Source organism: Lineus longissimus, chromosome 13 (assembly GCF_910592395.1).
Source record: "Lineus longissimus chromosome 13, tnLinLong1.2, whole genome shotgun sequence".
Taxonomy (NCBI): Eukaryota; Metazoa; Nemertea; class Pilidiophora; order Heteronemertea; family Lineidae; genus Lineus; species Lineus longissimus.
This window is the reverse complement of record NC_088320.1, coordinates 11,103,310-11,124,703: the sequence shown is the minus strand read 5'-3', so window position 1 is coordinate 11,124,703 and position 21,394 is coordinate 11,103,310. Positions and strand designations below refer to the sequence as shown.

Sequence of the window (21,394 nt, the reverse complement as noted above, 5' to 3'; positions counted from 1 at the left end):
TACCAGAAGAAGGTACGTGTAGCTTTTTGTGCAACCAAGTGACAGTGTAAAACACCATTGGTTTCTCCCAATGGTATACGTGGTAGATTATTGATCGAGAGGTATTCTGTTTTTCTGGTCCTCCATGTCCAAGGAGGTTCTCGAGTAGTAGCCCAGAGATATATCTGCACTTTCCAGACTGATGATTGGTGGGGCTGGATCTTATTACGGTATCAGGCAAGAACTCACTATCCAGATTCAGTCGGTCCTTTTTTAAAAATAGCTGGAAATTTGGTCTTGAATCTGTATGATTTTTTATGGGCTCACTCGGTTATCATGGTTTACATGGTTTGATTTCTGATTTTCGGAGGTTTCATACACAAAACCGCACGGGATCAATTTCAAGAGATATATATCAGACCACACCCGAGTAGTGGTCATTGGCTTGGAAAACCTTTAGGCTGTGGGTCGAGCGGTTTGCTTGTGGTATACCACACCGGCAGAAATCAAACGAAATCGTTTTGTACACCAAAAAAAGATATTTCCCAGGTCAAGAGAATCACCACTTTCGGAATTACATTAGTTCTGCGCTTTGACTCACAACATAGTTCGCTAAATGAGACTTCAAAACATTGCTCTGTGTAGCTTCTAACAGAATTAGGCTTCACCCGTGCATATAATTTGGTTGCTGTGTGGGATACGTTTGTTTGAATAGGGTGTAGAAAGTTGAAATGTCCTTGGATAGAATGTTCGGGGAATAATGATTTGATTATACGCTTTATTCTCTCAGCTGTTGACGGTTGAGGCCACCATAACATATTACACAATTCGTCAGGATACAACAGGGCCGGAAACCTTTTCAAGGTGGGCACTTTCTACTTCTAAACATTTGTCACAAAACGCGTCATTTCTAACTATGGTTGTCAGTGTGTCAGTATGAGTGTTGGTGTGAAGGGGTTAATGTTTGGTTTGAATGGGTGTGTTGTAGGAAGTTGCCCAGTGGGTTTCTGAGCACTTCCTGTCTGGTGTGAATGAGGAGAAGGAGTGAGGTGTGAATTTGCTTGGGGTAAGTGTGCCAAACCTTTTTTTAATATACAATGTACACTTGGTGGATATCGCTAGGTTCAGTGAAACCAGTTTCAAAGTAGTTACACGTATTCAGTTGGGTTGTTTAGTTAGTTTGGTGTGATAGCCAGTTTGTATTAGTTTGGTGTGATAAGCCAGTTTGTATTAGTTTGGTGTGATAGCCAGTTTGTATTAGTTTGGTTGTAGATAGCAAGCTTTGTATAGATCTTTGTGTAATAGGCCTGTGGAAGTGTACAGTGGTAATTTACATGTGGGAGGACAGGGTGTTGTCCGGTATGACCGTCTGGTATTGTAAATGTATGGGCGGGTCAAAGTACTGTGTGGTGTATGGAGCTCCATCCGGGTAATTAATTAATTAGTAATTTAGTTAAGCTAATTGCATGCTTGCCGCTGGGTGTGTTTACTTGTTCATAGTTGTTAAATTTCTACCAGTTACTTAGTATGTTTCCTGTTCATTCTATTTTCGTTCCTATATCAAACATGAAGTGCAGTAACCCGTCGGTTGTGTCATCACTGGTCGCAGCGTCAATCTGGGCGCAACATCGAATCGTGACAACATTCAAACGCTTACTCCGGGCAAAAAGGTTAAAGATTAACTGTTAGTTTGTGTCCTATCAATGACCACGTTAAATCTTTCGGTAAACTCTGGGTTAACACTATTAACAAGAATAAGCCCGCTGTTAACCATGAGATTAGATCACTTTGCAAAGTTCTGGGACAACCAAAGGTTAATTCAAAATTAACAGTTTTTTTATTCTAGTGTTCACTCCGAATTAACTTGCATGACATTGCTTTAACACTAACACATAGAGTTAGCACATTTCCATAGCAAATACTCGTACTGAGCTTCTGTCTAAGGTTTCAATGTGATTATGGCATGTATGGCTTGCAGTCTACTAGATCCGAAGCCATATTGTGCTGTTGCTGGTCGTAGCTGTGTGCGTCTGTACGTATACGGCGGCGGTTACAAACTGTAACTCGACTTCGTGTCAGCTACAATCCTGGGAAGTCGATCAAACCCGATTGAACTTTACTTAAGGAACAACACGAAAGCATCAGCAATTGAGGCGGTGAGAACCATGAGTCGCCGAAGCGAAAATTTGGTCAAAAATGAGTTAAGTGCATGTGGCAACCTCTTACACTGAATTCTAATTTTGACACATTGAAGTACAGTAGAACCTCTCTATTAAGGACACCCTCGGGACTGGCAAGTGCTGTCTTTAATAGAGAGGTGTCCTGATTATAGAGGTTAAATTGAATGGAAACAACCACTTTGGGACCAAAACTAGTGTCCTTAATAGAGAGGTGTCCGCTAAGGGGGGTCATTATGTAGTTTAGATGGAACCACTCCAAATTTTTTCCATTAAAAATTCAGATATTGAGGACCCAGAATCAACCCTTTTTTTAAATTGAAAGTCATTTAGTAGACCAGTTCTTACCGCCTAAATTTATGCCTCATACGCGGGTGATGGTTAAATTGATGGATCGAAGGTCCTTATTTTGTCTCTGTGTCACTATGATATTGAGATATGTGACACACTCTGCCAAATTGAGGCTGTAGGGAGAAACTCCTGAAATTGAGCTATTGGTACAGGCTTATTCTTTAAAATGATGTCTGATACATGGGGATCTCTTGATGATCGGCTGAGATACGAACATCAGAATATATCACCCTCTTAAATAAAAAGATGAGACAACCTTGTCCGAAAATAGGTTATTTATGGATAAGCACTTGAAAGAGCAACTTGGCTTTAGTGGCCTCGAAACACATCTAGACATAGTTGAAATGACTCAGGAAAGTCATAAAATCATTTTTCCTCCCCCTTTTCCCCTATTTCGCCCTTCTTCGATGATAGTAATAATAAAGTAATATTTATTTTTCGCCTTTCCAAAACCTGATAAAGCCGCTACCCTACCAAAGTCGTCCTGAAATTGTTTGGAGAGAGTTTCACATGTTGGGGAGACCGTTGCGCGGCAGCAGAAAGTTGGACAATGTTTGAAGATCGTGTATGCTGTGGATTGTTCTCTGGTCGAAGTATCCCATCGAAATACTTTGGTGGAGGTCCGTTTAAAATCTTGTATGCCAAGAGAAACGCCTTGTGTTAGATCCTGCATTTTACCGGCAGCAGCACAGGTTTTATGTGCTCAAATTTCCGCCGGCGGCAAACTGTCCTGGCAGCCCAATTTCGAATGCGCTGGGGTAGTACCTTTCGGAAGACCGTACAGAATACCATTTAAACATAGGCTACCGAGGATGCTCTCTCAGAATTTGTGATGCTAAGCTGACTTCCCCGGAGAATCAATGACTTATTTTCCGAATCTTAACGAGCAATGGCTCGGGAGTTGGGTTTGTTCCGAACAATGGGTCACTGATTTTTCTCTGTCTTTGATGGTTGAGGCAATACCAAGATAAATTGAGGTTTGCGTCAATATCCGAGTGGCACCGGCAGGCAAATAATGTTTGGGCAGCAAACGAACGACTCGGCTAAACATATCGGTTGCAGCTCTCACTAAAGATTTTGTTCTCTGTGATTCAGCATCTATATCACTTGAAGCAAGATATCACAATTAAAGGAGAGTTTCCAACGCATAGTGCTAGAGTTTATTACCACCAGGGACTCCAGGTAGTCGCGATGGCCGTTCCTGTCGATATGATCTTCTCAACGCCTCGAAATGTGTATGTCTATCGCCTGAACAAGACAATGTCTTCTTATATACTGATTAGGCATTTCACTGTAAAAGAGCTAATCCTCATATCTGGTGAGTATGGGAATAGTTTTGTAGGAACAAGTAATACAAAAGCTGACTGGTTTGTGTCGGAACGGACGACTGTCAAAATCACCATATTTGACCTAAAAGATAACACACGGAAACTAAAAATCCCTTATAATGAATTTAAGACGCGTCTTGTGAGTGGGCGTAAACGTTTTCGGTGGTTTAGAGTGGCGACATGCGGAGAAAATGTTTTCTTAGAGCTAACTTATGCGACGAAACGAAGATATGGCAACAGCAAGACGAACGGACCCATCGCTGTCTCACTGTCATTTCTACACTGGTTCAAGATAAAAGACTGTGGACTTTTCTTCAAGCTTAAACATGTAAAGAACTTGGGTTCAGCAGGACAGCGTCAAAAGGCAGAGTTGTACGAAAGGAGTGTTCAACTCAAAAATATCCAGTGTGATAGAGAATGTATTTATTCGTTTACCTTCAGACCTTTTACAATTCGATGCAAAACTCTCATTGATGACAAAACAAAGATGGAGGTCTTCAATGACTTATGGCTCATGTATAACTATAACGAAGCCTATCTATTTGGGAACAAATACCTTATAGTTAAAGCTGACAATAGCATCCAAATATTTGATAAAAGACAGGATTTGCATGGAAAGTTTCTAAGTGTGTACGAAATCGTTCACGTAGACAATGATCACGTTAAAACTAAGAAAAAATTAATTAGTAGCGGGAGTGGCCAAATGAGGTTGCTGATGTCCTTCACCGCCAAACATGACACGTCATATGCTATCCTTCCAACCAAAGCTGGTGAATTCGTCAGCTGACCAAGGGGGAATAGGGGCCAGCATATACCTTTAGTCGCGAAGATTTATAGCAAAAGAGTTTCATAAAAGATGAATAAGCAATGGCAAACTCTCGGAATTCGTTCCAGAGTGGTAAGTTAGGTTCAAAATTATTTTTTTTTCATATTTTGACAAAGTGTTGTGAATATTACGCGTTGTACTTCGAGTGTTCTACCACTTATAATACTGGTAGAGAAAAAGACACCAGGGCCACGGGAGGTTGTTTCCACTATCATACCAGGGAGAAAGACAATTGAGGCTAGGATCCCACGGAAGGTTGTTTCCACTACCAGTGAAAAAAGAAAACGATCGTGACCATTGGCCCAGAGAAGGGTGTTTCATCCCTACCAGTGACACACTGATGTTTTGGGAATCCCCATTTCTTGCTACACAAGAGTTGAATACAATGTACTGGCTTGGTTTGGAGGAAAATCTTCCATTTCTAGTAGAATTTCGGTGACTTAACTCTCATCTCTCATAATAAATTGCAGAAAAATGGTTACTTACTGATTGTATATAAGGTTTTGCTATAATACCCACTCGATTTTGCTAACTGAAAGTGAGACCCTCAAAATAGGCAAGAAACGATGTATCAAAAGCATAAACACGTTAGAGTGGCATTATTCAAACTTATGGAAAATAAAAATAAATTGGCCAAGTTTACCCGTATCTTCCATCATAGAGTTTATGATGGTCCATGATAGTGTACCAAGTCAATTTTGACGCGATTTGCTGAGGGGGTTGGAAGTTGGAACAGCCTGGCGTATGTGCCGGTGCCTCGACGAAAGTAACCCCCGACAAAACTGCTAACCCGTCGCTAATTTATAGCATTGACAATAAAGACACTATACTTATGCCTTTTTTACCTAGTACCTTTTTACCTGTACCTTTTTTGCCGATACCTTTTTACCGATACCTTTTTTACCGATACCTTTTTAACTGGTACCTTTTTTACCGTACCTTTTTTACCTACATTCGTGCCTTAGTGTGTGAAAGGTACTAATAAGAATTGCCCACGCATATTGAACCAATGACAACTTGAAAACATCCCGTGTTGGACCAAGAGGCCACCTTCAGTAAACCCCTCCCGCTTGTCTCTCACTAGATGCTGTAGCTTTGGTGAGTGGAGAACTACAAGAACTGATCGGAATATTTGTGCAAAACCGATGTTTGATGTATGAAGTGATGATTGCCCGCCAAAACTACAATCATTTCGATTGTAAAGTAATTCAGAAAGAGACTTGAAACGTTCAAATAATTTGCAACATCATCATAATTTCACATGCATGAACATGTATTGATAAATGCCAGTCCTGCAACCTATGATGTTATCCCATTGTTTACTAATTAATCGTTCTCAATGGAGTTTGCGTATTATTGTCACATCCGAAGGCCTCACTCGGAATGAACAATTGAAAAACCTGATCATTCCGCCGTTTTCTCTTTCCCAATGTAATTTTCTTTTAATCTGGTGATGGTAAAATACCATAGACTGTAGATGGGGCGATCTGGCCACTCAATCACTTCCCTATAGGGCGGCAAATGACGTCACACTTCTGAGTCAGCCACTTTTCGCAACAACAACCGCTTCATGCAACAATGGTGCAAAGGGGATGGTCCATGTTTTTTGTTTCGAACTGAAATGGCCGGAAAGGTACAGAATATCCTACTAATTGATGGCATCGATCGTGCCAGACAAGACTGTAGATGCCAAGATCTTGGCAATGATGCCGTACATGACACTGTATTCGAATGACATACTTTTTTCTACTGTGTTGTCATCAATTGTTCTTTAACAACTGCTGGTTATTCTCTAGTAAATAATCAACCATTTTAATTGAGGTTTTTTTTTAAATTGCCTATCGATACATTATCTGCACCGAGCCCCCCCCCCCCCCCCCCCCCACGTACCCGGATATGCGCCTGTAACTTAAATGTTGTTTTACAAAATGGCTATTTAAACCCTTCTCTTTCATTCTAGTGGTATATTTGATGAACTTCTGCTAAAAAGTATTTGGCCACAAACGGGAGGCTTGCCAAACCAGCTTAACCTTGTTTAAACAATAATCAAACCACTTTAGAATATTACAATATGTTTATAATTTTCAGAAGAAGTGTGCTCCGGGATATCAATTAACACAGAATTATGGAAATTTGTATAACGAGTATATTGTCGAATATAACAAATGCTGACAGAAATTCGCAACATGTTGTTGGTCATAGTTCAATTGCCACCCAAAGGGTCAACGAATAATGACAAAACCCCGACGTTCTTTTGAAAGCTGCAAAAGAGTTTTATCAACAATTTGCTAAACGTTCAGCATAATGCAACTTCCGGTTTTGCCTCAGCAGCAAAACGTGACAAGGCGTATTGATCCTCCCTCGTAGGAACACAAGGCATAAACAATAGATGGAAAAACAGCATAAAATGGCGTTGATTGAACTATGTCTGCTGGGTTTATTGCGTGACTGAAAGTATCCTTGAAGTATCCTGAATCAGTATCCTTGTCATTTTCAAATAAACGTTTGTGACGGCATGTTTCATCTGGAGTCACCAGTTTCCTTCTAAGTATAAATCGTCTTAATATCATCTCCGAAAAAGGCCTAATAATGTATTGAACTCATCCCTCAACGCCAATGCTTTCCCCACACAATTCGATTACCAATGGAGATTTTTATTCCCCAAGTCTCAAAAACTTATATTATAGTATACTCTTCACATTCAATAGTGAAACAGCCTTCCATTTTTTTCTTCCTGAAATTCGGCAAAAAGCCCAAAAGTGTTGCTTGTGTCTCAACGAAATCAATGCTAACGTGCATCTTGGTAATTGCCGATAAGATCTCCTTTTGATTCTCTATTTTCCCGACTGTGTCCGATAGCAGGGCGATGAGGTAATTTAACAGCAAAATCACAAGAAAGGACACGACAAACAAATGCATAAATATCAGCATTCTTGGGACAGTTGAACAACTTTGCACCACGTCCTTCGGGTTTAGCATGTTTAGCATAATCAAGAATGTGGAATAGAGGCTGTCTGTAGAGTAGCCAAGTTGTGAAAGGCAGTAATAATTTGCAACGGAGCGGAGACCCTCCGAGAGCGATATGAAGAACAGTGAGAAGATGGAGAGAAATGCGCTGAAGATGCCAATGCAGCGGAATACTCCTGCAACGATGTGCCCGACGTCTGTCATGCCTGGGAAAACCTGGACATGTAACAGCAGATCCCACCAGTAGAATATGTGGGAGGTGATTCGCATCCAGAGTAGGGCTTCCCCAAGTAACCCCCGATTCCATGTTGGAACCAGAAGAGGAACGATTACATAAACGTAGAGGGATATGTTCCTAAATGCTTGGAACGCGTAGCAGATCCCGTTGTTAATAACTTGTTTGCCATGGTTCAAGAACACTGGTCGCTTTCGCCGGTTGACGCCTGCGCGATGTGACCGATGGGCTTCCCAATGATTCTTGGCCAAGGCGATAGCCATGCCGATTGTGTAAAGGAGATCGACTCCCGTGGCCGAGTAGAAATATAACCATCTTGCATTGGCAGGTCTTCGGTTATAATCGTCGACAAATGTAACATTCGGATAGGAGTTGCACATCTCGCCGATACCTTTGTCACTTGCTACCGTGAAACCAATGATCAGGAGAACGGTGTTCACGAATGGCACTATCAAATGCCTGTGGACTCCCTTCATCTTATATGCCACCCATTTTTGCATCACAGGTGTCTGCACAAGATCTTTTAGCTCCTTCTTCTCAAGGTCACTGAAGAGTATGCTGCGAAGACAAATTAGTGGTGTCACCTTGCGTCGATTATTCGAACCTGAACATTCATATTCCGTCAGGTCATAATACACACGCCTTGCGATTGGAGACTCTTCGATGATGAATTTATAGGCACCTTCTGTCTCAATGATTTTCCCGAACAGACTGAACGTTCCCAGTCTTGCAGCCAACTCCAGTGGTCGAAGTCCGTCGATATCTTCAAACGACAGAAGCGTCTTTCTCTTATCGATTGGCGTCATGGCCAGAATGACATCATACATTTTACAGAGATTTTCCTCCTTTTTGGGATTCACCGCTGCTGACCAAATTAAAGCATGGACCACGTTATCTCCTTCAACGTCAGTAGCTATCTCATTGGCTCCTCTGTCATGAAGAAGGTGAATCAGCTCTTCATCACCTTGGAGTGCGGCTAAAATAAACGGCAAGGAGAATCTGTAACATTGCGATCCAAAACTTCGATCATTTCCACTATAACGTGTCACTGGTACTGTCTGTTTCCTAGCAAGCGGCTGGTTTAATAGAACACACAGCTCGCCCGGTGGGTAGTCTATAATAAGGAGTGTTACATCTTCGGTATGTCTAGCTTTGATCGCACTCATAAGCCGTTTGCGCCATTCGGCTACTTTCTCATTCTGTGCCGACCATGCAGTGGCAATGGTATTAAATGAACGTTGGATTTCCATTTTGAATTCGATCATTCTCTTGCTTGTATTCTCGTAAATCACGATGTTAAAGTGTGATGGTTGCCTCACTCAGTTTATAGTAATCCTTCGTAAAATACGGATTTCCAAAGCGGCTAGTCAAAGTTTTTTAGGTTTTGAACATGGCGAATTGCACGTTTAATACCTATGGCTTGTCTATGACAACTGATTCACCCTAGCGGAATTATTTCCAGTTTTCAAGTTAAATGCAAACGACCAAGTGTGTTGATTTACACACAATGTGACATGTTGCATATGATCGTGTTGTTCTATTGTGTCAACATAAAAACAGATAAACAGTCGATCAAATGCAATAATTTACGTGATCCTTATCTCGTTTGGCGCGATATTCGGTCAAATCATCTGTCACAAACAGCGTTGTGGCTGAGTGTCCATTAGCAAATTAAAGGATGAACCTAAGTTAATAATACCAGACAAACACTAATACCTTTTATATAATCACCTAGAACTAAACTGTACGCCAGAGATAAATATCAGACCACCAAGTCGGGCGTAGTTTTATTGATATGTCGTCTATTGACCATGATACGCTTCAAATAGGAGATCCCCATCAACAATAGTGTGTATTTGGCAGTATCGTATGATTGTCAATTTTGCCACGAGAAACGACACACTCTTGGCATATTATATAAATATTTCCCGCCACGGAGTGTAACATGCCGAATGTCGTCACGCCGGGAGACATGGCAAAATGTCGACCGGCTGGAGTGGGCAACATTGCGAATACCACACGGTCACGTTACGTGGATCAGCCAATCACATTCACGGAATCTTACTTGAGGTATGAAATTGCGTTATGTTTTATAATCTGTTTTGTGTCATGGGCTTTTTGTATGCCGAGCGACTTGGTAGTGCAGCGATTTCAAAATACTAATACTTCCATAGACCATGATACTATATGTAATACTTCCATATATAAACATACTTTTTAATTACAATGATACATATATTTATTAAACATTTTTATGAACGCTACATTAAGCTAGCTAAGTAATTCGTCGACAATACAGAGTACTTCGCCAGTAACGTAGTCATCTACGATTGAGTAACGAAAGTGTGCCGAGGTCAAACCAAGGAAATTCCATAAAACTTCCTTGGTCGAACCAGAGTCTTTGAAATAAAGAGTCAGGTCACGGCAAGTTTCCTTTGATCCCACAGCTCTCTCGGCAAAAGTGGAAGCCATATGATGAAGCCCTTTTTAATTCAGCCACAAAGTGAGCTGAGGTGCAAAACAATGATGGAACGACCGAAATTCAATGAAAAATATTTACTCTGCACATGAGGTACACATTGATTTATCGGGTTACAAATACATACAATATAAATTATCTTGATGAAAACGGTCTAAGAATTTAGGCAGATGTGTTTAGCTGCTAATAGTTCCCAAACGCGTCAGAAATGTTCCACCTTATTTCAGGGCTCAGTGAATTGGCTCACACCCCAGTGTACACACCTCAAAACATGTTATCAGGCCGCATGAAATATGTCATCCAAGCCCAATTTTGATCAGGTGTTGTGACTACTCGACACATCAGCAACCCCAGTAATGGAATATGCATTCAACGTGTGGAAATCGTAAGGCGCATGCAAATAGACATAGCAAATACTGACGGCTCGAGCGATCATATCGGAGTCCTGGTTGGCAAAATCATGCAGCTGAGAGCACACATTAAGACCCCGGCGCAGAGAAGTAATTAAAGTCCCAATCCAATGGTATAACGAATGACCACACATGCATCTACTTCCGTCGTGCCCGATGGTACATGCACTTGAAAACTTTTGATAAAACTTACAATTCTTACTAAAACTTGTTCCTTTGATGAATGTTGTATGCCATCCATATTATTTCTATGGTTTTACGTATTGTATAGTGTGGTACTACACACGGCGATGCACGGGGGGGGGGGGGGGGACAAGCAGGGGTATTTTACTCCTGGCGTCCAAAATCAAACGCCCAACAAGTTGTCCCTTTGAGGCGAAATCAAATACAATTTTGTGAGTGACTGTCAACATCACAACAAACGGCTCTTCCTTTTTTTTCCATCAGTCACGGTCGATGGCGAAGTCCATTATGCCACCCTCTCTTTTGTCTCCGGAGGACGCCCCAAAAAGACACCTAGCAATATTGAAGTCAATAATACTGCGCCGGTGTAACATCTGTGGTTGTTCCCCATGTGTCAGTGTTTCCAAACAATAGGCAGCTAGAGAGACCACGACTTTTCAATAGGGGGATACACAGAAAAACTTGTCAATCTATTTTTGAGCGTTCCCAAACAATGAAGGGAAACACTCAAAAACAGAAACACTCAAAAACATTACACCGGTTCTAAAAGTCAATACGTTCATCCTGTTGGTTCGATTCAGAAATACGAAGTTTGTACAAAGTCAAATGCATATAAAATGTATATATGAGTATGCGTACACCAAAATGGATAGTAGGCAGCATTTGGGACACATGGAGCAACGCGTTCATTGGGTTAAAAGCTACATTTGATACCTCTCCTGCCCGTCTAAACCTTCGTGGTCCCTGGGATATTCCTAGATGCGTTCGGAGTCAAACTCATGCTTTAGTCAACACTGCTTGAAGAAAATCAAGGTTTTTATGACAATATATATCACCCAAATTCCTTTTCGGAGGACTTCCCAACAATTCTGTTTAATAAACTATTTACTAGTTTTGTGAAAAACTTGTGATATCTTTTTAAGACGAAAGTTACAGGAATATTGAAGGAAGTGAATAAAAAAGTAAGATCTTAACCCAGAATCTTACCACTACCTTCGCTGGATTTTCGTCATGGTGCAGTTAAAAATTTGCATCAAATCACAATTTGATGACTCGCAAATATTTCTTATACTAGTAAGTGAAAGTGAAAGTTTATAAGGTTGAGTCATAAACGCGAGAAAAAGCGGGAAGAAAACGTGATTTCTTTTGTGTGCTTTAGTGTTGAGGAACCATGTTCTCGCTATTACCAGAATTACTGGTTTGAAAACTGTTGCTTAAAAAATGTAGATAATTCAATTCCGTGCCATTTTTCCCGGTCCCAATTTACCAGTCAACAGAAAACGGGAACATTTCAGAACCTTTCAGTCGAATCGATGATACAACTCTTGGCTGTGATTGACAAAACTAATGCATATTATTGCATATCGGTGGACGAAAACTCGCTAATAAAAGGTTAAATTGACTTTCAACACGTTCGTGTTCCAAAAAGGTTACCTCAAGTGTTTTTGATTTTCATTGAGACAATACCAGCCGGTTGGTGACTTGGTCCATTGTCTCTTGCTGTATCGTTACTAAAGGCTGTTACGTGGACTTTTGCTATTTATTTTTTGCTGCTGTGAAAATTTGGATGTCACCTGACAAACAAACCATTCACAGACGGCTTTCTTGTTGAACATTATACTCCCTATGTTAGGTATTGGTTTATCTTTACAAAACAATAGAGACGAGACCCTCTTAATCATACCAGTATTGGAGGGATATAATCACTGTGGAAAATAGGGCGTAGAACGGCGATCGGATAACAAGCAGAGAGAAAATCGGTTCTAGATATACAAGAAGGATTTAATTAGGAAAATTAGCATATTTTATGCGTGTTTATGTTTTCTACCAAACGAGTTGTGTCACAAGGATATCTTTGAGAACTTTTCCCCTTGTTTCAAATTCGCCGGAATGAAAATGGCAGCCGACTTTATCCTTTCTGCGCTGCTGTTTTCGTGGAGTGTCTGCCCATTGTTAGGTAAGTGACCCTTTTGTCCTTGATGTTATGGGTTGCCATTGTAACTGAGGTTGTTTATCCCTTGCTTTGTTTTGACAGGGGAGCCCTTGAAGATTTTGGAGCACGTTTCGAGGGTGTGCGCACTTGGGTGTGTGCAATTGGGTGTGTGCCAAATTGCTGAGCCAAAAAATCAGATAGAATATATATGACGCATTTGGGAACGCGCCATAACGCGCTACAATATACCAAAATTCGCGCTTTCTGATTGATTGGGCCCGGCAGTTTTCGTGCTATTATTGAATGGATTTCGGCATCCAATGCTTATGATTGGGTGTCAGACGCCAACGCAAGCTTAGTTCTTTAGATCGGCGTCAAATGTTTGATCGCGCGTCGCACGCGACGGTTATGGGTCGGCGTATAGGTTCAGCTTAACCCGTACGCTAAATATATATATATATGTTTATTCGTACTTTCAAATTGAAACGTACAGTTTATACAATTACAAATGATTGTGCTAAAGAGAATACAGAGTTGGGTGCAAGTGCAGAAATACATCAACAATTTGTATATATAAAGTATAAATGTTAACCCGGACTGTAAACACCAACATACTAAACATATACCGTACTGTTATATCAACCGGTACTCTAAGATCACCCGGTACACAAAAACGTTACCAATATGTTAATCTCCTCTATTGTCAAAATCTGAACCCCTGTCTCCCTCATTTCAATCAACTCCCTTACTTGGGTGGCAACCAGATTTTGCTCAAATCCCCTAACTCCCCGATTTATTTCCCTTAGCATGACATATTCACCTGGTAGTTCATCCCTCTTCCAGCTATACCTTTGTACTAACTCAGTAATACTTTTCCCTGCCGATGATGTGCTCCCGGCAAAGAGTAACCCAACAGTAACCTTCACTAATGAATTTCCTGACTTCCTCAAACCATTGATGAATTTTACTAACCTCGTCTCCAACTGAGTTTGAATACTGCAGTCTTTAATAATGTCCGGTAATGAATCGTTATGAGTGCGATAAGACAAACACAAAACCTGACGAATACATTTGCGCCACGCAATATATAACTCTTGCATGTAAGGCTTCGAGAGATCTAATAGCTGATAACCGTACAAAGACATACAAAAACTTTTGAACAACCTATATCTTATTTCAAAGTCGGCGAACTTAAACTGAGCAATTAACATGTTAGTCCGTTTGTAAAGATCATTTACTAAACCATGAACCCTTCTTCGACGAAGATCATGGCCAATAAGAATGCCCAAATGAATTTCTTCAGTAGAAATTTTACCCCTTGGACCCTCAAATACAATCTCTCCTGGTGGGTCATCTGACCCGAAAACTAGATATCTGCTCTTTGATGCGTTATAAGACCTGAATTCAATAGAAAAATTATGAGCTATATTTAGCATCCTCTTTAACCCATGGTGCTAACAGAATCACATCATCGGCATAAGCAAATACACCACAAAATATGTTGCCAACATGGCAGCCGATTCCGTCAGGTTTTAGACTGTTGATAAGCTCATCAAGATAAATTCCAAAAAGAATGGGAGAAAGCACCCCGCCCTGCTTGACGCCATTGGAAAGAGTAAACTCACCAGAAATGTTCTTCCCCCACTGAACCTGTACACGTTGTTGGGTATAAATATTGGCTAAGAGCCTAGCTGCTAATGGACACAGCCCTTTCCTAAGAAGGACACGAAATAACTTGACGAAATGAATACAATCAAATGCTTTGCTTGCGTCAAGCATTACGCAATAAACCGCAGTTTTACAACTGTTGTATTAATTGATCACTTCATTTATAGCCGTACTGCACGTCGCTGTGGACAGACCAGACTTGAAGCCGAACTGGGCATCGGATGTCCGTAACTCATTCTCATACTTTTTTAGGAATATAATATCCAATATTTTTCCCATAACACTACTCAGTGAGATCCCTCTATAACTATCAGACGCATTCGGCGAGTTCTTGTTGTTTTTAGGAATGGGAACAACTCTAGATCGAACAAACCCCGTTGGACAGTATCCGTGGCTCATCATTGAGTTAACTAAGAAAGAAATGTAAACATGTAATAAATGATCCCCATTTATAAAATGATCTGACATGACTTTGAGATTACTGTCCTTCTTACCCCGCTTCAGACACTGTATTCCCTTTACAACCTCTTGCACATTTAATACATGATTACTTTGGCAATCATTGTCAGTACAATGCCCGGTAATACCCATATCGATGTCTCTTTTCACATCATTCATCTCATTTATATCAAACGATACAAAATTGTACAACCGTTTAAATTTCTCAGCAAAGAGTTCACAAGTTGCTTCCATTCCCTCGCATTATCCATACTAGTAGGGAGTACAGTGCCTTTCTCTTTCACCTGTTTGATCTCTTATGAAACAACACCTGCGATTGGAATGTTTTTGGGCACGCTTTGACTAACAGTATAGCCTAAGAACATGTATATGACATTTTTATTGAAAACACAAAATGGCAATATCTCCTTTTCCATGTCCAACTCTTATCAGATTTGTGTGGTAGCCCTTCCTTGTTTTGATGAACAACGCACCACACACATTTATTGCACTTTCACTGATCCACACAGAAAAATAAACAGTGTCTCAACACAACTTAATTCCTTGTAAACTGTCAGATTATCACTCATTATATTCCTCATTCCGTGCCCACACAGCGGCGGAATCCTTTGCGGGCGTTCTCGTAGGCAATTCATCTACATGTATGTAGTTCTCATGAATCCCTTCGAGGATTTTGTGGGTCAGTGATTGTTCTAGTAGGGGATTAAAGCGTGGGCGTTACTTATTCGTACGTCTCTCTCTCTTTAGTTACTGTTGTAATAATCTTATGAATCGCACTATTATCTCTATCTTCGCTGTCACCACAGTTCTCTCTGCCTTTTATGCATGTTGATATCGTTCTCTTAAGTCGCAGAAGGGGGTAGCTGCCCAACAAATACAAAGACCTTCAGCACGGGCAGTACCCAGCGGTGTTTCCAAATCGGGCCTGATAGCGACAAGATTGCCTTTGCCAGTTACAAGACGAAATGCAAAGACCTCGCTGGCACAATGCTGACTGTTAGCTCACGGGATATGGTTGATTTCTTCAAAAACATTCCCCAATCCCAACAGAGGTGAGTAAAGTATATTCGGCAACCTTCGCGTGTCCTAATTTATTTAATGCTCTGAAATGGTCGGGACGCCATCTTGGCTGTACGAAAATTGCCGACATGATGCTGACGGATTGGTATTTGCCAAAGAAATTGATTGGCAGAAACGCACCACGTGATGTACAGTGGTTTTCCGCAGTTTGTTTTCTGCTTTACGTAATACTCGATATGAACACAATATAAAGTATCCAAAATGTTGACACAATGTGTATATGATTCCTTACAAAACGCCCGTGAGTTGTTGATTTAATCCGTAAAATATCGGCACAATATCACCTCCACAGGCTGAACTAGTTCTGATGCTCGCACATGCAGAAATGTTGACCATTTAATTTTGTCTTGGCGTTGGATATCTTAATGCAAATAAGGTTTTCTTCATGCAACAGAGATTTGAAGCTTTGATCATGCGTTCTGTGAGGTACGGTACTGTTTAGTAGCTCCGTTTCTTGCCGCGTGTAGCATTCTGGCAACTTAGGGAAGACCTATAAACCAAGTGCTCTTTACGTCGTAAAATAAAGCCGGTGAACTGTGATACTGGGTGCCTTGGGCTGTGTAACATTACTGTTAAATCTCGAAGTGTATTACGGATAAGAAAGAACGTGAAGATATCGTTTAGCTCATAAGATACGACAGCGTGGTTTATTTACATAAAACATCAATACGCATGCGCGCTACACAAGTAAGAAGGGCGCGACATTTAAACCTTTCATATCAAATATATTACACTGCTTTCCCCCTGATGAAAAAGGATGCTCTGAGCATTTTATAAACTACAGAATAAATTCTAACTAACCTATCCTAGTTATCATTGCTATGTGACAGGACATAACATTACAGGTTCAATTTCTGGACTGGTCTCCTGTCCCTTGTAGATCTTCTAAGTTCAGGCCCAGGGTTATTTGGTGCAGGCAACTGCGCGGACTTTTCAGCAGATACTTGAGCATGTCTTACAGGGGTGTAAGTGACATCAGCTCTCAGCCCCACTGGCGTGACTGGAGGAACTGTGTTGTTCCCAACATGAACACTTACAGGAATTGGTGCAAGCTGAATTGGGTCATCTAGAAAATCTGGTACCGCGGACTCATCAGCAGTTTGTTGCTGATCCGCGGCCTGATCGGTCACTGTGATCATGTGATCAGCATGAACCAACTTACTTGATGATCAACATAATTTCTAGGTCCCTTGACCTCAACCACTGAACCAAGGAGCCATCTATCAAGCCTTGATGTTGCCCTGGTGTTTTTCACACGCACTACCTCGCCAACCTCAAAATCCCTATTTTGTTTCCTGTGCCGATCAAATTGCACTTTCTGCGCTTCCTGTCTTTTCTCAACCATCCTGGCAGCATTGGGCTTGATCAGAGTCAGTCTGGTTCGCAGTTGCCTTTTTGTCATTAGCTCAGCAGGACTGACACCAGTGGTGTTAGGGGTGTGGTCCTGTACTTTAGCAAGAAATTGGCAATTCTGTGCTTGAGGGTTAAACCTTTGTTACCGTCGATTACCTGCTTGGTAAATGCCTCTTTTACCAACCTAACCGCCCTTTCCGCCGCCCCATTGGAGGCAGGGTGATATGGTGCCACAAGCGTGTGACGTATACCGTTCTTTTTCATGAAAGTTGCAAATTCTATGGAGGTAAATTGAGGACCATTATCGGATACCAGTTGTTCAGGCAAACCATGCTCTGCAAAAATGAGCCTTAGCTCGTCTATCGTTCTGTCTGCGGTAGTGACATTCATTGCCTTCACATCAACCCATTTTGAATGACTGTCTACCAAAATCAGGAAAAATTGTTTCTTGTCTTCACAAAAATCAATATGGACCCTTTGGAAGGGCCGGCTACACCATATCCAGGGATGCAAGGGCACTTTGGCTGGAGTTTGTCTGACCTTTTGGCAAGTAGAACAGGCTTTGACCTTTGCCTCAACTTCCTCATCTAACTTGGGCCACCAAACAAAACTACGGGCAAGTGCCTTCATGCTACAAATGCCTGGGTGTTCCCAGTGCAGTTCCTCAAGAATTTTCTCGCGAAATTTCGGAGGAATGATCACCCTAGTGCCCCACAGGACACAACCTTGCTCGACCGAAAGTTGGTCTCGTCGATTGAAATGAGGCTTAAATGCCTCGGACAGGCCATTACATTTTGCTGGCCAACCTGCCAGAACGAACTGGTGAACCTTGCTTAGGACTGGATGTACCTTTGTTGCCCTCGCTATTTCCTCAGCCAACACTGGGAAATTGTCGTTCATCATACTGACAGCAAACAGTTTACTCTCCATGCCCTCGTCACTTGACTCAGGACAGGGTAATCTGGACAGTGCGTCGCAATTGGCATGTGATGCGGAGTCACGATATTCAATATCGTAGTCATACGCGGAAAGAATCAAGGCCCACCGCTGCATACGTGCTGCAGCTATGGTGGGTATACCAGACTTTGGCCCCAAAATTGCTAAGAGAGGCTTGTGATCCGTAATCAAAGTGAATTTCCTTCCATACAGAAAATTGTGAAATTTCTTCACACCAAAGATTATGGACAAAGCCTCTCGCTCAATTTGAGCATAATTTCTTTCGCTCGGACTCATGGTCCTGGATGCATATCCAATGGGCTTGTCTGTTTTCTTGTCAAATTCGTGAGAGAGCACCGCTCCCAGACCATAGGACGAAGCATCGCAAGCCAATCGCAACTTTTTCTTTGCATCATGATGCACCAGCAATGTGTCGCTTGTCAACGCGCTTTTGCACTTGTCAAATGCTTTCTGACACTTGTCTGACCAATGCCACTGAACTCCTTTCTTCAATATAGTTCATGAAGCGGGCTCAAAACTGTGGCTAGATCAGGTAAGAACTGGTGGTAATATTGAACCATACCTAGAAACGACCTCAGCTGCGAAACATTCTAAGGGAGAGGAGCCTTTCAACCGATGACTCTACAGGTCTGAGACCCTCACCACTGTATTCCAAACCAAGATATACAGTTTTTGTTTCAAGAAATTTACACTTGGGTAATTTCAAATGAACATTGTTTTCACTTAGTCGGTCTAACACCCGTTCTAAGATATCCAGGTTCTCATTGTCATCATCGCCACCCATCAAGATGTCATCTTGTTTACACACAGTTTTGGGTATTCCCTGTAGAATCTGGTCCATCTTTGCCTGAAAAATCTTAGGAGCTGACTTAATACCATAATGGCAATTTCAGATATTCATACAAACCCTTGTGTGTGTTTATGGTAAGATATTTCCTACTCTGTTGGTCAACATTAAGCTGCGCATAAGCATGCGAAAGTTCCAGCTTTGAAAATACCTTTGAGCCTGACAACTGTTGGTACAAATCTTGGGTGGTAGGAAGGGTGGTTTGCTCGTCTTCCACTGCGCCATTTACACTGACCTTGTAATCCCCACAGATTCGGACGGACCCGTCCGCTTTTGGGACTACAACGATTGGGCTTGCCCAATCAGATCTATCGATCTTCTTCATTACGCCATTTTTTTCCAGTTTATCCAGCTCCAACTCAACCCTATCGCGAATGGCGTATGGACAGTTTCGCGGCTTATGGAAGACAGGTGCAGCATCGGGTTTTACCCTAATGTGAGCTTCATGACCCTTCATACCATCATAACTGTCCTCAAACAGTCTACTATGTTTACGAAGCAAAAGGTCTAGCCTTGCCTTGGCATTCCCCGTTCGTTTAACCGTGTTTACACTGAGTATTTGACCCCAGTCAAGTTTCAACTTTGCCAACCAGTTTCGACCCAGAAGTGCGGGGCGATCTACGTGATCTACAACTACCATCGGCAAGGTGACCTGTTGCTTGTTGTACAATACATTACAATCAAAGGTGCCACATACTTTGATGTGGTCACCTGTATATGTTTTCAGACGAATGTTCGACCTCTCTAGTTGGGTACAGGCAAACTTAGTATCGAAGTCTGTTTTGCACATTATGGAAAAGTCTGCTGCTGTGTCCACTTGCAGCTCGCAAGGGGTATTGTTACAGTCTAGCGTCACAAAGTACCCAGTCTTTTCAGACGACACAGCGTACACGTTGTAAATTCCAAGTTCATCGTCATCTGCTCCAAACTCGTCGGTTTCCGCTACTAGATTCACACCACCACTCTTTGATTTGTAGGATTTGTGGCGGCTGTCTCCGGTTGGCTTTCCTGATGCAGTCATGTTAGATTTGCATCGATTTGCAGAGTGTCCCGTTTTCTCACACTTTCTGCAAACCACGTCCTTATGAGGACAATTTGGAGCCAAGTGATTGGCACCACAGCGATAACATGAGACAGTACCTCGGTTTTTTCGACCACCTGATGGTGTCTGTTTCTTGTAGTAGTCTGACTCTCCTACTTTGTTAACCACTCCGTTTGAATTTCCAGATGGTCTCATTTCTTTGGCCTGCTTGGAGGCCATCTCCATTGCCGACGCTATCCGGCAGGCATGTTCGAAAGTCAAGTCAGCAATGTTCAGCAGCTTATTTTGGATTTTCGAATCCAGTAGGCCACCAACAAACTTATCCCGTAATGCTCGGTTCAGATAGTTCTCAAAATTACAATGCAAGGTCAGTTTCTTGAGGGCCAGAATGTAATCGCTCACATTCTCCCCCGACCTTTGGTCACGTTTGCCAAAGTGAAAGCTTTCAGAAATTTCCAATGGGGCTGGATTGAAATGCGCCTTTAGTACTGTGAAGAGTTCATCCAAGGTTTTGTCCCTGGGCTTATCTGGGGACGTGAGATTTACCAGGACGGTGTAAACCTCCGCCCCAATTTCGCGAAGGAAAATCGCTTTTTTTCTCGCCACCACCCCCGCTTGACGGAGGAGATCTGCTGGTTCCGCACCAACCACATCAACAATGTTGTTTGCTAAAAAGAACATGTCCAAACGCTCCGTATAGGAGCTAAAAGTCTCCTTTGTGTGGTCAAAATGACCAACGCCACCAATGTATGCAGTCGCCATACTACCGAATTACCGGACGCACAAAGAACAGATGTATTCAGTTGAAATTCAAGTCTCTATTTCGTTGTTCTTTTCACTCAAAAGTTGCTCAACATGCAACCGATTGATTCGTAACGCAGTTGCAGGATCTAGTCCAACTTGAAATCCACTGGGAACAGGTTGAGACACACAAACCGGCTGTCCGAAAATAGCGCACATACCATGCGGTCTTCCCTCACACCATGCGGGCCGCCATGTTGGGGCCGACTCGAATTGAATTCATCAAAGTTTCCATCATCAGTCAAGGATTACAAGAGTTCAATAATTAACTGCGGGCCGTAGAGCTGTCCAAAATACGCTACGGATTGTATACTACCAC

General features: G+C 41.8%; 1 protein-coding gene across 1 annotated transcript; it reads right to left on the bottom strand.

Moving 5' to 3' along the window:
• Positions 1-18,959: 18,959 nt before the first annotated feature.
• LOC135497671 (uncharacterized protein K02A2.6-like) lies at positions 18,960-21,036 on the bottom strand. The gene is made up of 2 exons (XM_064787502.1): positions 19,384-21,036; positions 18,960-19,232 (listed from the first exon to the last, which is right to left on the bottom strand). The coding sequence occupies exons 1-2, from the start codon at positions 21,034-21,036 to the stop codon at positions 18,960-18,962; spliced, it is 1,926 nt and encodes a 641-aa protein (XP_064643572.1).
• Between the last annotated feature and the right edge of the window lie 358 nt (positions 21,037-21,394).